This window comes from Tyto alba, unplaced genomic scaffold (assembly GCF_018691265.1).
Source record: "Tyto alba isolate M040663 unplaced genomic scaffold, T.alba_DEE_v4.0 Super-Scaffold_19, whole genome shotgun sequence".
In the NCBI taxonomy this organism is placed as follows: Eukaryota; Metazoa; Chordata; class Aves; order Strigiformes; family Tytonidae; genus Tyto; species Tyto alba.
Window position 1 is genome coordinate 9,867,793 of NW_024881281.1, and position 15,352 is coordinate 9,883,144.

At 52.9% G+C, this 15,352-nt stretch overlaps 2 protein-coding genes and 1 long non-coding RNA gene across 10 annotated transcripts in view; 1 reads left to right on the forward strand and 2 right to left on the reverse strand.

Moving 5' to 3' along the window:
• Window positions 1-68: 68 nt before the first annotated feature.
• NCF1 (neutrophil cytosolic factor 1) lies at window positions 69-9,430 on the reverse strand. 2 transcript variants are annotated; one of them, XM_032993679.2, is made up of 11 exons: window positions 8,807-9,428; window positions 8,241-8,321; window positions 7,926-8,001; window positions 6,282-6,447; window positions 6,088-6,143; window positions 5,697-5,819; window positions 5,047-5,154; window positions 4,105-4,222; window positions 3,144-3,251; window positions 1,391-1,533; window positions 69-533 (listed from the first exon to the last, which is right to left on the reverse strand). In XM_032993679.2, exons 1-11 carry the CDS (start codon window positions 8,876-8,878, stop codon window positions 415-417), a joined length of 1,170 nt encoding a protein of 389 aa, XP_032849570.1. In that variant the 5' UTR covers window positions 8,879-9,428; the 3' UTR covers window positions 69-414. The 2 variants fall into 2 exon arrangements, with proteins under 2 accessions (XP_032849570.1, XP_032849571.1); XM_032993680.2 differs by lacking the exon at window positions 5,697-5,819 and having other exon boundaries at window positions 8,807-9,430.
• A 1,068-nt stretch (window positions 9,431-10,498) lies between these two features.
• Window positions 10,499-13,211, forward strand: LOC116961761. Its single transcript, XR_004407132.2, has 2 exons — window positions 10,499-11,637; window positions 11,899-13,211. It is a non-coding gene; the product is annotated as an uncharacterized LOC116961761 (long non-coding RNA).
• The window catches only part of GTF2I (general transcription factor IIi), an 80,115-nt gene continuing 77,863 nt past the window's right edge, over window positions 13,101-15,352 (reverse strand). For all 7 annotated transcript variants that reach the window (XM_042791330.1, XM_042791334.1, XM_042791336.1 and 4 more), the window contains one exon: window positions 13,101-14,168. The gene's annotated coding sequence lies outside the window, so the exon portion shown is untranslated. The remainder of the gene's footprint in view (window positions 14,169-15,352) is intronic.

The following is a 15,352-nucleotide window of genomic DNA, read 5'->3' on the forward strand; positions in this document are numbered from 1 at the left end:
GGAGAAACACCCTTCCTGCCGCCATGCCGCTCCCCAGTGTCCGCATTGACCAACTGTCTGGGCAGACATTGAAATATGCCTCTCATTTATTGGTGAGAAATGCAAAATAATTCAAAATACAAATAAGGGATCAAAGGGGGTTTAGAATGAGGAGTCTCCAGTGGCTGTGAAAGCCTCAGCCCCCCCACAGGCCAGTGGAGTGGGACTGGGTCCCTCCTCGCTGTGTCATGAGGAGATCTTGGGCTCGCCATGATGGTGGATAAGACCGGCACTGGGCTGCACAGATCCAGCTGGCAGCACCCTGGGGTCTGCGGCCAGAGCCTCCGGGGTGCCCCAGTCTAGCCCTGAGTCCCAGCTGTGCAGGAGCTAGAGGACATAAAGCATCTGCCGGCCGGTGCGGGGGGAGCTGAGAGCTCACAGGATCTTTCTCCGGGTGCTCTCGGTACAGCGGTTCAGGATGAGGTCTTTGCTGGGACGGGGAGGAACAGCAGGTTGAGCCTTGGGCTTGTTCTCCTCTTGTTCGTTTTTCTCAACTGCAGGTAAAGCGGGGGTACAGATGGGTCAGAGCTCTCCACCACCCAATACCTTCATGTGAATATTCAAAAGCTTCCTATGTAATGGTCACCAAAGCTCCTGCCTCTCCTCCTGTCTCAGCCACATGTGATAGTCTTCCTGGAGGTGAAGGTGGTGGGATGAACCCACCAGTTCCCAGCCAGGAGCTCTGTTCAGGTGGGAGCCCAGCTCCACATCTGTGCAAAGAGCTGCTCTCCCTTGGGAAGGTCATGGATCCTGCACGGGACTTACCAGATCTAATGCATTTACTTCAATGGCAGCCTCCTCCTTTATGCACCACCTCTCTCTAGGGGCTTTTCTGACAGCTAACGTACATAATAATGTTAGTGGTAACAGCAGCACGGGTGAGGTTAGGTGCACAGAGGAAAGTGCAGGTCCTAAATGTGGCTGACCTTCACCAGGACCTACTGAGGCCAGAAATGCCACCATGTGCTTCTCCTTCTCTGTCAGACCAGAGGTAAGAAACCTCACTGAAAAGAAACACCTCCCTGTACATGCTTTCACCGTAGGAGAAGTGTGAACAGGCACCGTGTGACCTATATGTGTTGTCCTACTGCATCATCTCCCACCCGTGATGGGGCAGAGCCAGAGGCCGTGCTGCCCTGAAGGGACAGCCCAACCTTGGAGCATGAGCTGCAGAGGGGTTTGGAGAAAAGAAGACTCGTTTCCTCGTCCCCACCCAGATCTTTCAGCATGGCACAGGGATTCCCAGGCTTGTTTGCTCATGCCACAGCTCCAAAAACCGGCGTTGGAGGGCACTGGCTGTGCCTGCAGGACTTCAGCCCGCATCCAGGGCAAAGGCCCTGTTGAGACTTACTGATGACATTGTCTGCCTTCTGGAAGTTTTCCTTCATCTTCCTCCGGCTCTGAATGTACTTCCTGCTGTTCCTCCTGTAGGTCTCCTGGCTGATCTGCTTCCGGCTCTGCTTGTGGATGCTCTTTACATTTCGGATGGTGGATCTGCAGCGGGTCAGAAACAAAATTTTCAGTTGCCCTGCAGGCAGCTCTCACGCCCCACACTTTCACAACAAGGATCTTCCCCTCCATGCTTCCTCCTCTGCCTCGCCCAAACCTCAGTTTCTGCTTTTTTGGTTATGCCTGGTGGAAAGCAGAAGGCAGATGCCAGCCCTCAAGGGCAGCCGTAGGTGAGACATGATGTACAGTGTGTTAGGAGGCAGCTGGAGCAGTGCTTTTCAAAGCAAATACTGGAGGGTGAAGCCTGAGCACAAGCCTGGAAAGCAATGATGGGAATGGCAAGGTAGATCAGACGAGATGGGCATGAGGTTTTCCCCATAGCTCAAGACAGCCCTGGAAGTAATCTACAGCTTTGATTTTGAATGGATGGACAGACACATATGGCATCTATACTGGCTGCAACGCTAAGATCCTGCTGTGGGGTTTGGCCTGGCCCCCCAGTGCCCAGTGCTCTGTCCCTGGGCCAGGGGAACAGAGTGTGGGGTACGTGTCAGTGTGCACCTGGATGTGCAGTGTTGAGCCAACAGCAGAGAAACTACAGAGAGAAGTGAAAGGCTGATCAGCCTGGGGCTGCGCGGCGGCGTGCTGCCGCAGGGGAACCCCCGGCGACGGGGACCGTCCCCGGGCAGGCAGACGGAGGCCACCGCTTTGTCTTCACTGCCAGGGCACGAGCAAGGTGGCTCCTGACGCCCATCCCACGGCATCGCCCTCCTGCTCTGCTCAAGGCAACGTGCCCATCTACCTTCAGCCCCTCCCTGGGCTGAGCACGCACCCCATTTCACAGCAAAGCTCTTGCCCACAGCGGCAAGTCACCACCTTTGCAACAGGGCCCAGTCACCGGCACAGCAGGGACAGCATCCACCATGGGGGGGGAGGTCACTGTCCTTGAAACAGGCCACCTCACCTCCTCGAAGGGAGCATCACTGCACTCAGGTGGATTTGGGCCATTTTACATTGTCTCACACTCAATCCGTGCTCCAGCAGAGCTGGATTTCAAGAGATTTTTTAGCAAGGCTGCCGTGCTTTCTTGTAGGGAAGAAAAGTTAGCTGCAAGATCTGCCCTTCCTAGCAGTTTTCTTTGCATCAGAATTAATGAGTTATTATTGCTTTTTATCTTTTTAATCAAAATAAAATCCCTTCCATTAGCTCAAATCCTCCCATCAGATTAGGCCATTTGGCAGGCCTGATTAGTCAAATCTCTCCTCGCTTCTCCAAGATTCAGTGGATGCACTTAGGAAATAAGAAAAGGGCCAATTTGAAAATGAAATGAGATTAGCCCAGAAGAGAAACTTTGCAGGAGGACAAGGAGAAATACATCTGGCTGGAGGACCTGTTGGAGCAAGGATCGTGCAGCTCCACATCAGAAATGCTGGGGTGCCTCTCCGCCTGCAGAAGTCGGGCAGCACAGAGCTAGTTTTGATGCAGCCCTCCAGGATCTGCCTCCTGGTCTGTCTTTGCCCTGCTCATGCCTCTCTGGGGCAGTTCCTCATTGCCAGGGTGAACAAGGGACACCACAAATCACTGTCTGGTTTCATTTCACTCCTCTCGAAGAAGAGCTTTAGCTCCCCCCTCTCCCGCCCCAAGGCTTCTCCTACCTCCGCGGAGGAGCACTCCGGTTCCTCAGCTCACTCTTCACAGACTTGTTCACCTCCCCGGCTTTCTGCAGGTACATGGAGGGATAATAACCCGTGGTTTCATCCTTCCTGCAGTGCAACACAAAGCAACATCACTTGCAGTCGTGGCTCTGTAACCACCACCTCCTCGTGCCTGTCCCCAGCTGGTGCTGGGTGGGGTATTTCTCCCGTCGCATGCAGCGAGGGGGGCTTCACTGTCCCCCCACCTTGTGTGCCTGTGGCTCTCTCTGAAAGTGTGGCTTGAATTCCAAAAGCAAGTAGGTAGCAGACAGAGCAAAGGCTCACAGCTTTCAGAGGCTCACCAGCTCGTATTATCTCCCCTGGTGGGTTTTGCTGGGCTCTTGAAGCATCACTCAGGGCCTCCTGCCAGACACCCTGTGCTCAGGAAACACTCCCTGGTCCCTGGCCCGTGTCCCCTTCCAGCCCAGCACACTGCAAACACCGGGAGATCCTCCCAGTGCCACTCGCCTGGGCACAGGCTGGGGCAGGAGGATCTCCAGGGTTTGCAGCCATGCCATGTCCTGATGGAAATACGCAATCTGTGACTCTCAAGAGCACAAATGCAGCTGGGGTTCCCCTTGGGAAAGCCCGAGTTTGCAGGGCAGGCCAGGGCTGGGATGAAAGATGAAGTTTTGCAAAGGCAAAATGTGCCAGAATAATTAGAGGTAAAATAACAGATACAATTTTTCCCCATCTGATGTCTCTTTGGATATTTCAGAAGCCCCCAGCAGAGGAAGCCCCAGCTGCAACACCTAACATTTGGCAAAGCCACAGGCTGCTAGAAGCAGCCCTGCAGAAGGAAGTGCTGGGCAGTGGCACCAAACTGTCCGTGGCTTTCACAGCCCCGATGCAGAAAACGGCCGGTTCATCCCTTTCCCCTGCCCAAATCCCGCTTGCCTGATTTGTTCTTGGCGTCTCTCACCTGATGACCCACCAGCCATCAAGGAGCTTGTGGATGACTTCGATGGTATCACCCTCCTTGAGGGTCAGCTCATCCTCCTCCACGGCTGTGTAGCTTTTCTGGACAACGTACTGCTCACCTGCGCACAAAACCGGGACAGCAGGTTGTGTGCCACCGCTCCAGGGATGGGGCTCAGCCTCTCCAGCCACTGAGGAGAGCAGGCACCAGAGCATCTGCCCTACATTTTAGGCAAGACCCAGGGTGCTCCAGGTGTCCAAGTTTGGATTCCAGCTTCCCCCCAGCCTTGTCACAGTGCCTGTGGCTCATCCCAGCCCCTTCAGCACCTCTCCAGGAAAAAGCTGAGAATGCAAGCAGTGGAAGCACACCCATCTCTGCTGAAGAGCCTGTTTGTAATTCGGGTGAATAAATGAGGAAGAAGGAAGTGTTGTGCTAATAGAGTCTGTTGTAGTGTTTCAAAAACCACAAAGACCAAGCCAGGAGAGCAATCAGCATGAGTCTGCAGGATCCTTCCTCCGCTCGGTGTCATAAGGCCCTGCAGTCTCTGTGGGGCGATGCAGAGGATTGATAAGGAGACTGCAGAAGCCAAGCACTGGGGAAAGCCTGTCCCTTCGGTCGGATGCTACACCATGCTCCATTGCTAACCCAGCAACTCAGCATTCACCCAGCTAGCTCAGGACAGCCACTGGCTGAAGATGTGCATCTGCGATCAGCCAAAACAAACATCTAAAGCTGAGTTGCAGGTCATGGGAAGCTCCTGAGGTTGACACTGAGACACTGAACCATGAGATTTATCCCTCCTGGAAGCTCTTACAGCAACATCTCCCTGCCCAGCAGTGCTGCTCGGTGTGGACTGCCCGACGGGAGCCTTGCAATGAGCCATCCGAGCGGGCAGCTGCGGCAGGCTGTGCTCTGCTGCACACCCTGGTTACCCCAACATTTTACCTGCATAGTTGGGCTCCTGCTCTTCAGACTCATCAGGACCATCCATCGGCTCCAGATAGGCAGCTGGCACCCAGCCCCGTTTATTTTTCAACTGGCAGAACCACCAGCCTGCAAGGAAAGCAGCCCGTGGGCAAGAGCAGAGGGTGTTGTGGGGGCACTGGGGGGGCACTGGCAGTGGGTCTGTCCCTGGCCGGGGTAGGCGCAGCCACGTGCCTGGACAAAAGGGACAGCTCTGCGGCTGGTCTCTGTTTACATGGTGCAACCAGGGAGCTTGGACAGTTCATCCTCTTTCCTCCCGGGCAGGAAACTTCACAGGCTGAGAAATGTGAGGAGGTTGCATGGTTTTCTAGGATTGCCCCACACCCTCACTGGCCAAAACTGACTGTCATGTGGCTCCATGTGAATGTGAAACATGTCCCAAGGGGACAGGAAGCACTGAGAGGTTTGGTGCTGCTGGTTGCATTTGCTCCGAGCTTCTCTTCTCCATCAGGAGACCCTGATACAATTGCCTACCCTTTAACCATACACCGCTGCAGATAACTCGCATGCTGCATTTGGACATGAGATGCAAGGGCAGTCCCTGTCCCTGCTGAAATGGTGGCCGGGGGGGGCCTGGCCCTTGGGGGCTCTCTGGAGGGATGGACACATACCGCTCTCGCTCTTCTCCACGACATCCACCATGTCCCCAGCTTTTAGAGCCATCTCGGATGTGGAGCTCTTCTCGTAGTCGGCGATGGCTCGGTACGTTTGCAGGACAATGGGGCCCGTAATGTCTGCATGGGAGAAGTGAGAGACGTTCCCTCTCCCAGCCCCCGGCACGGAAATACCCTGTTTCAGGCAGGCCAAAAGCAGCCCCAGAAAAGCCCAGAGCACTCTCCCAGACTCTTCTGGTCCCAAACAAGCTCATTCCCCCTGAGGCTGTGGTTTCCTCCCAGCTGCAGCTCTGGCACGGAGGGTGCTCTCGGTCAGGGCATCTGCCATGGGATGACTGCCCCTCTCCCTGCCTGGCTTTGCTGCTCGCACCCCTCTGAGGTCTCTTACCGCTGGGGCTTTTCTTGGAATCCTTTGGCAGGAGGAAGACCTCGGGCTTCTTGATCCTAGATGGGTCAGAGCAAAGGCAGCTCAATGCCAACCACCCCTCGTCGCCGGCAGTGATGCCCTCCCAGCGGGCTGTTGCCAGCACCCGAGGCAGGGACCTCAGGATTTTCCCTAAAATGGCAGGCAGCTGGACTCACTGGCTGTCTGTGACAGGGTTCATGTCGTCGTGACGGACCTTGAAGAAGTTGACCACGTGCAGGCACCGGGAGATCTTGTGGGGCAGGTTGATCAGCGTGTAGCAGTACTCGGCCAGTGTGCCCTGCCTGTTCTGGGTTGAGCGCTGCCCGTCAAACCACTTCGGGGCTGAGGGACAGGGGAAAGGGCTCAGAAAAAGCAGAGAGCGAACCCTATTTTTATGTCTTTCTCAAGCAGACTGCTTTGAATCATTAATTTTGCCGTGAAAAGAAGTGGATTTGGCCCCAGTGTGCTGCATGGTGCCCACGAGGCAAAGCTCTGCGGGAGCACGGCCCCGTCTCCTCCCTCGCTGCTCCAGCCCCGGCCTTGGCAGGCACACGGGGGGGGCCATGCACGGTGCCAAAAAGTCTGGGGAGAAGCTGACCGCAGGGCTGTGGCTGTTCTGCAGGAGCACTACAGCCACGGGCTCCTCATTTCGGCAGTGTGGCCGGGGAGGGCAGCGTGGTGCAGTGCCCAGCCCGGGTGTTGCAGGCGGTGCAGCCGGACTCGTCCCCTGCAGCCTGTGGCCCCTTGCACAGCTCGTGCAAGCCCAGAAATGACCCCATTTAACTCCGTTTCAGTTGCAAGATAACTCCCACATCCTGTGCTCAGACTAAGCCCAGCTGCCAGGCCGCAAATACAGCGGCTGCACTGGGGAACAAGGAGGGGCTCAGGGGACCAGAGTGTGGCCAGGGGGAGTGTGCACGTCCCACCATCCCACTGGCCACGGCACGTGTCCTGCAATAGCCACTTTGGACCCCCGAGCTTCAAAATGCCGCTGACAGCCCCGACCCACACCAGTTTGGAACCCCATATCGGGGTGCACGTGTGCAGCTGGTGGCACCCGCAAAGCCTCTACAGCAGTCTGGCCCCTGCCTTGTCCCCGGTGCTTTCAGTTCCCCAAACAGGACAAGGATGCTGCCAACAGCCCCAGCGTGGCGGCGGCAGCGCATGGGAAGGGTCCCGGCACGGCGGTGGTTAGTCCAGCCCTGAGGGGAAACCCCCCAGACATGCCACCTGCACTGCTGTGTGGCTCAGGTTAATTCCTCCTCAGTAGGTGCCGACCACAACCTGCAGTTATTTCTCATGCTCCTTCCTCCCTCCTTTAAAACAGGAAGTTAAATATAAGGGGGAATTTTGCTGACCTGCACTTTGTTTGGGGGCAAACCATCAGTTCTTTGGATCAGCTCATTCCCTGTCACTGAAGACATACTGCATTGCTTCCTCTTACAAAACATCCGTGTTGCCATAAAGGCACTAAAACCAGACCCGGTGATTGTGTCACCAAGGGAGGGCTCAGCTCAGCTCAGGCTCCCCAAAGCCAGACCCTCTGCACCAGCCAGAGGTCTCAGCCTGTGGGACACGTTTCTGGGGACCCCAGCCTTCGGAGAGGGAAGGACGGGGACTGCAGGGCTGGCAAGTGTTGGGAGAAACCACTGCCGCTGCTCAGACCTTTCTGGGGTTTTGATTTCAAGCCCGGTGGGCAGGAACAGAAATCACACCAAGCACCTGCGCGGGAGGCAGTCAGCTGAGCTCGGCCCGCCAAGGAATTTCCCAACCAGCTGCAATTTCTATTTCACCCCCCTGCCTCGGCACGTGCCCCTCACCTGGCAAGTGTGGGATGATCCGGTTCTCCATGCTGATGTCCCCAGATTCAATGGGGAACATCTCCTTCAGCGCCTTCTGTGGAGCAGAGCCAGGCATGGCCATGAGGGTGGCACCGGGGGATCCCCCTATGGCACCCACACCCCTGCCCATGGCCTTCCCCCCTTCCTGGCGCTTGCCCTGCCGCCGCTGGCATGTTCTGGCTGGACCCCGCACCTCAACACTGGGAGAAACCTGGAATTCGCCCTCCTCGTTTCCCCCAGCCCAAGCCCTGGTGTGCTGGGCAGGGGGCCGGTGCCCACCCCGGGACGACTCACGTGGAACTCATATATCTCCGTAAACCGGCGGTAGACGAGCTTTTCGGAGAGGTCGTTCCACTTCACCAGGAACATGTAGACCTGAGGGGCAAAGCAGAGGTGCTGCAGCTCTGCGGGCAAGCGGGACCCCACCCCACGCTGCGGCTGAAGCCCCTGGGGAGTTCTGTGGATATTTTTCAGTTTCTGATAAACCGCGTGTTTTTCTTCCATCACCCCCACGTAAGTAGCTTTGCCCTGCAAGCTGGGTGCTAGGGAAGGTCAGTGGGGACTGAGAGGGGACAGAAACGTGCAAACGGGAGGGAGTCAAGGAGCAAAAAGCCCTTTCCAAGCCTGTGAAGTAACCAACGGCTTGCAAAGGAGGTGCCTAAAATCTTACATGTTTGGTACATTTTAGCCTTTTGCTGCCTCCAGCTCATGCCATTAGCCGTGACCTCCCCCCTCCTCCAAAAAAAAAAGGGATACTCTAAAGCCCTCAGTCACATTTATCTAAATAAATTTGCTGGCCAGGCTTTTTACCCCAGCCAGTCCTCGCTACTCAGCTTGTCGGAAGGTCGCTGCATACTCACATAGTGCTGGCTGGGGAAGAACCTTTTCTCGTAGCCCAGCAGCTCGATGTGCCGGATGAAGGCATCCCCCATAGCTGCTCCCAGCCGTGGCGTCCCACTCCGGCCCCTGCTCCTGCCTCCCCGGCCGTCTCGGCGTCCTCCCCTCCCCTCTGCCTTCGCACAGCTCTGCTTCGCCGTTAAAGCCCCCGGGGAAAGCAGAAGTCCTGCTGCAATCACACCCGCAGTTGTTTACTTGCTGTGGTTTCTATTGAGTCGGTGTTTCCCGTGGGGAGTCTCCAGCCTGGCCCCTCCAAAGGCCGGGGAGGCGGCAGCAGCGGGGAGGCCTCGGGGGATGCCCTGGAAGCACCTCGGAAATCGGAGGCCGGCGAAGGCGCAGGGCCAGGTGGGCCAAGCGACCCCACCGCCCCCCGACGCTGCCCCGTGATGGCCCAGGGTGCTGCTGCAGAGGGTCAGGGACAGAGAAGGGCCTTGGCAACGTCAATCGGAGGAGCCCGTACCCTCCCGAGCAGAGCAGGACGGGCTGAACGAGGCACGTAACACACTCCCCGAGCCCGGGGACGGCCGCACTGTCCCCTGCATGGCTGGGAGGCCGTCCTGTGCTCCCAGGGCGGGCGGGGAAGCTGGGGGCACGGCGCAGGCAGGATGGGGCAGCCACAGGCTGCGTGCACAAGAGCTGCCCTTGCGTCACCGTTTTTCTTTCAGTCACCTGCAGCTCCCCCCGAACCTGCCACCAAAAGGCTCCGCTGAGCAGCCTCCCGGGAGCTGAGCCAGCCCCAGCGCCGCAGCTCCGCTCCTTGCCTTAGCCGGGCATGGGGGGAAACCCCAGGGGGGCTGGAGATGGACCCCTGCCTCCCACCCGGGAGAGCACGATGTTCCCTCGCAAAGCCTCTCTGGGATGGCAGCGCGCCGCCATCCTCCTCCTCCTCTGCCCCCAGCCCCGAGCAGAAAGGCCTGAAGTGGCGTGAGGGCCGCACGTACCAACCCCACACCCCTTGCGGGCAAAGGCGCGCCCAGGAGTACTTTTGTCCCCGGCAAGGGCACCCTCGAGTACAAGGGGTGTCTGTGCTGGGCATCCAGGGGATGCCCGGGAGGAGCTCGGCTCCAGCCGGCCGCGAGCCCCCCGCCCCATCCCCAACTCCGGCAGCCCGTGCCGGGGCGCAGCTGGGGCCCGGGCAGCCCGACACCTTGCTGCGAGCTGGTCGTCAGAGCGAGCCCACGCTCAGCGGGAGCGGAGGCGTCTCGGTCGGTGCCGGCAGCACCTGCGCCCCCGTTCCTGGCAGGCAGCAGCCCCCCGGGCGCCAGCGGAGCTCCCACCGGCTCTCCCCGCTCACCATCAACAGCAAACCGCCGTGCAGGGGCAGCCCCTGATGCCCACTGTAGCTGTGAAGACAAAAACTGGCTCCGGCTGCATTCAGAAAAATCAAACACTAACCCTAGCTTTCCCCTGAATCTCAAGTATGATGTTCTGCAGCCAAGATCAGAAACACGGTCATTTAAATTTAGTTTCTTATTATTTTAACATGGGGATTTCCCTGTATGCCAGGCAAAATTATACAACCAGTAATATTAAAAAAGTTACCTCTAGGGCTGTTTGGATTCTGCTCTGTTAACAGCCAGATTGCTGCTTCTTATGCAGAACCACCGTAAACTTTGTCATGAAAGCTAATTTCATAATTACAATTGTTTGTACTAAGCTTGAAACGGCTTTACAGACAGTGCATAATTGGAAACCACTTAATTAGCATGCTTCTTCCTGTTTCCTCATTCCTCATCTTGTGATGTGAGAAATGAAACGGAGCTTGTAGATCTCCCTGCTGGCAGCGGGTTAGCTCACAGCCAGACGCAACCAGTGACTCAGTATGATACACTGCTCAGGGTTTCCACCAACTGTCCCATAGTTACTGGGTATCAAGAAACACCATTTTAGAAGAAAATTCTTGGAGGAGTAATGACCCATCTGACAAGCAAGCGAGTTTATGGAGTTCATGAGCTGATTCATGTCTTGGGAAACAAGGCTGGCATCTGAACACAGGACCTGATTTTTGAGAGATGGAGAACTCCCACTGGCCTCCAGGCCGAGAGCTGGTCGCAGTGCTCTGCAGCAATGCAGCACTGCTTTGGAGTGAGAGCAGCACGTACGGGACCTTCGGCGACAGATTTCAATCGAGGGCACTGAAGACAAAGCGCTGGAGGCGTATCGGTTCTTGGTCAAACAGACTACTCTCTTCTGTAGCGCTCCACCCTAAATTAGTATCAAATCTTCCCATAAATTAAAAGCTTAAGGAATGCTACCCTCTTTAAAATGTAATTTTGATTTTTTTGGTGGTTTAATTCAATCCAGAGCCAAGGGAGGCCTTGCTTATGTCACTGACAGCAAACTGCTACGTGAACAGTACTACGTGCTCTAACAGCTGTTGCAAAAATCAAAAATGAAAGTCTGCCCTCTTCCTTAGCAGTCTGCCACCGATGGACAGACACAAAAAGAAACGAGGAGAAAGGGCTCAAGTTTTATATGTGGAAAACTTCAAATCCCAAGTGAAAACCACTGGCCAGCAGCTGCACGACAGAGGCGCTGGACCTCATCGGACGCGGAGCAGTTACCGCTGTGCCAACAGCCAGGGTGCCGTACCCGAGGAAGGCCAGGCTCCACCACAGACACCCTGGATCCTACACAAATAGGAACTCTGGATCCATGTAAAGAGAAAGGAGCCAGCCCAAGGCTCAGGACAGGCTTCTAAAGCTCAGTAAAACGTGGGGGATAAATATATACTTGGCTGATACTTCATCACCACAAAGCTTCTCTGCTGGAACAAAAAATATGCAGAGCTCTGGTAAGTTGTTGCAATTTTATTTATTTATTAGTACAAACAAGGCTTTTTAGGATATTATCACTCAATACTCAAAGAGTGAAACACCTCATGTATTACCAGTTTGGAAATGAGTGAGATTTTCATACATGGTCAACATCTTAAAAGTCTGCTACCTGTTAGGACTATATATAGATATATAATTTTTTTAATATAAAATTGTATTTGGAAGGTATAAATATTGGTGCGATTATTTTGTCAGTCTAATTTCTCTCTACTGGATAGAATTCAAAATGTCTGAGACCAAAAAGAGACTTCAGTGTCGAATGCTGCCGCACCCCTCAGCATCACTGACAGCCCCGCAGCGGGACGGACACAACGCACACCACCCCCCTATCCCCAGCGTCACAGGGACTCCAGTCCTTCCAGCAGAACCACTGCATCGTTTTTCACTTCATTTTTTTTTTTTTTTTTTCCCATCTCCTTCACATGAAGTTGCAGGATGTCCACACTCTGCTGTTACAGACTTGACAAGGCAGTAGCCTGGAATTACTCATTTTCGCAGTTCTTTCACTAAAGATGTCTCGCCCTGATTTTGAGGGAGCACTAACGATTCTATCAGCAATACAGAGCCTTGCTGGGCAGGCAGCTGTGCAAAAGTGCCTCCGAAAAATAGCTGCGAGTGAAGAAGGGATGGACCATCCTTCCGCTTTTTCAAAAAGGGAAGTCAAGAGCCAGCTGAAGACCCGGGGAAAGCTGCATGAACTCATTTCCCCGTTCTGAACATTTCTAGCAGCAATCGCGAAACCGGCCGCTGCCCTGATAACAACCTATTTATGGAGGTACATTAACTGAGCATGTCTATTAAAGTAATCACCAGTGAACTCTGTCCGTGGTTACAATCTGGGACAGTGCCCATACAGCTGAGAGCAGGTACGTTACATCAACAGGCTCGTTCCCCTGGGACTGAGAAAGGGGCTGTTTGCTGAGGCAGGAAGGCAGCGCTGCCTCGGTCACCACCGGTTCCCATATGGAGAGCTGGAAGGTACAACCAGGACCGGTGTTTTCAAAATCATCACGGAGCTAACCCTGCTCCTGCTGACATGGATGGCACACCGCCTGAATGCTTAAGTGGCAGCACCTAGATCTGCACGGAGCAATCGTGAAAACGCAAGCACGTGTCCTACAGCTCTCCCTCGCCTCCAGAATGACAGAGCATGTGCTGCTCTGAATTCATCTGCTGAATTTCAGGTTGCTCCCAGGCAACAGACACTGTACCCAGTTGAATTTAAGACTTCAAAATTTTCCTTGAAGACACAACAACCTCACCCACCCGGAGCTGGAATCCTGTCTGAAAGGCATGACTGGAACTTACTTCCTTCACTGAAATGAGTAACTATGCTAGAGCATGTTCTACTCGCCTACAGAATTACTGCTAGGACTTCATTTGCTGTAAAATAGGTAAATGTACACTGCATGGACAGCCATGAAAAGCATCAGAAAGGTCTTTATTTCTTAATCAGGGAATAAGGTTCACCATTTGTGCATAATGCAGTCATCCCAAATTCATGCCAATAAAAGAGAAACCTTTACAATAATTTGTATCTTCTCTATAGAGATTATCATACATCTCTTTACATCTCTTATGGTTTGTGAAACTTCAAAAAACTGCGTACATGAGTCTCTTACATGATGTGGGGCATAACCAGGACTACAGGGGACTTAACTTTTGACATAGTAGGACTTACAGCAGCTTGTAGCATATGTTTCCATAACTAGTTCTAGGTGAACAGAAAGGCATGCCCCACAGCCTCCAGGAGAAAAGCTCTCACAAGTCCATGCGAGTTTTGCCTATGTTAGGACTGCAAGACCAGACCCATCATACATAAGCCACGTGGTATTCTGATAAAACATGCACTTACTACTTTGAGTTAATGGAACAAACTATAACAAGGTTTAATTTAAATTGGTTCCTAATCCGCACACTGAAATACTGACCATTTCACAGTCCATCTCATTAATGCATACTAACGGTCAAGTGAACCAGTTTATCTTTTATTTATGAAAAACATGTGACTTGTGATAGATATCAAAGGAAAAATTAGTTCAAATATACAGATACTATTGTCCAATCAGCCATTAAAGGAGTAAGAACCAAAAAACTTAGTGATTTTTCTTCCCAAAGTAAAACTAACAAACTGAACTACTTGCAGGAATTTTTCTTCATTACAAAAGCTGAGATGCATTCAGGTACAGTGAAATTCATTGGGAAATGTAGACAGCCTCTGTTAAGTCCCTGGTGATTTTAATCCCTGTCATCTCCCCAGCACTGCTGCATCAAATTTAGTCCTTATAATATATTCCAAAGTGAAACCAGCCATTCCAAATCTACAGTCATTCTTTGCTTTAAGTCAATTCACAGAACTGCTGAAAAAGTAGACATTTCTATCTAAAAGTACAAAAAGGGTTTGTATAGAAGGTACTTCTCTTATACAGTTATATTACACAGCTCAAGACAGTCCCGGCAGGCTCTTCTCAGAACCGGATGCTTCTGACTAGGTAAGAAAAATTACAAAAGTGAGTTAGTTTCATTGCAGCAGTAGTTTGTGTTGCCTTTTAGTTCTTTAGGCCTAGATTCAGAGAGCATGCCGAAGCTGAATATTGCTCTCAATATATATGAGATTAAATGTGTGCTTAAGTGGTCTCTGTGAGAATTTAGATCAAATATTTGCTTTAGTATAAATTCAGTGGATGGCCTAAAGCATCCAGAAGGCCAAAACACTGCAGGACCAAATTGTGCAGCCATTGCTCAGTCAAAATTTCCGTGACCTTTAGTGGGTGAGATGGATTTTTATACCTCCACTGGGTGAAGTGCTTCCCACAACAAATGCAAAGTTTTTCTTCAGTATATTTTCTCCTGCCATGTTCAGTTTTAGGACAAATACTTCTGAAGCAGACTTCACCAATTTATTAGGAAGACTAGTGCTGTATAATTCTCAGGGCACAGACAGCTGGTGTGCTGGTATCTCAGCCTCTGCCAGTTTCTACTAAATCATTTATGGATTTGTCCCTTCCGTCCCCTATCCCAATGCCGTCAGCAGCCCTCCATGTACCAGGCTGTGTTTGTGCTGCACGGAGGGAGGGCTGAGGCCGAGGCTGCCCTTGTCTCCAAAAAGCTGGATGGTGCCAGGAGTGAAACCCGCAGGGCTCCAGGCTCCCCCAGCCAGTGCTTCACGCGAGGGGCAAACCGCACGATCGCTCTCAGCTGCTTAGGTCAGCAGAAATGAAGAACCAGAGCTCGGTTTTGCTGATTGCCTGTCTGTGCCCTCAGAACTGGAATAGTACACGTTTTCTCCTCTGAGATGAGTATCATGCATTTTTCTTGCTAAAGCTAGACAGGCTTAAGTATACTAAACAAATGCACTCAGCTTTATATCAACCAAATCAAATTGCTAAAGTATCAAACATTACACAACGAGGAAAATATCTGGTTTGGGAGTATTATCAAAAAAACTGAAAAGGAAAAAAGTACTGCAGAGCTGCGACAGCTTAAAATTGCCATTTTCTCTGAATGAAGCGTAGAGACACAACCGTGTGGGTCAGCCTTTTACACTTGGTCACATGATGACATTGCTAGCACTGCTCTCCACCTCCATCAAAATGTAATTTTCAGGAATGAGTGAAGTTAAAAATAGTATAAGAGAAAGATTCAGACCTTTTTGCATTGGAAATTAAACTA

Bases quoted from the DNA above. Each gene is read 5' to 3' on its own strand.
- NCF1 (XM_032993679.2), bottom strand. From the start codon at position 8,878: ATGGGGGATGCCTTCATCCGGCACATCGAGCTGCTGGGCTACGAGAAA. The intron at 6,144-6,281 runs GTGAGTCCAGCT...TGACCCATCTAG, and splicing joins AACCCTGTCACAGACAGCCA to GATCAAGAAGCCCGAGGTCT. The intron at 1,534-3,143 runs GTAGGAGAAGCC...GACCCGCTGCAG, and splicing joins CGGAGTGCTCCTCCGCGGAG to ATCCACCATCCGAAATGTAA.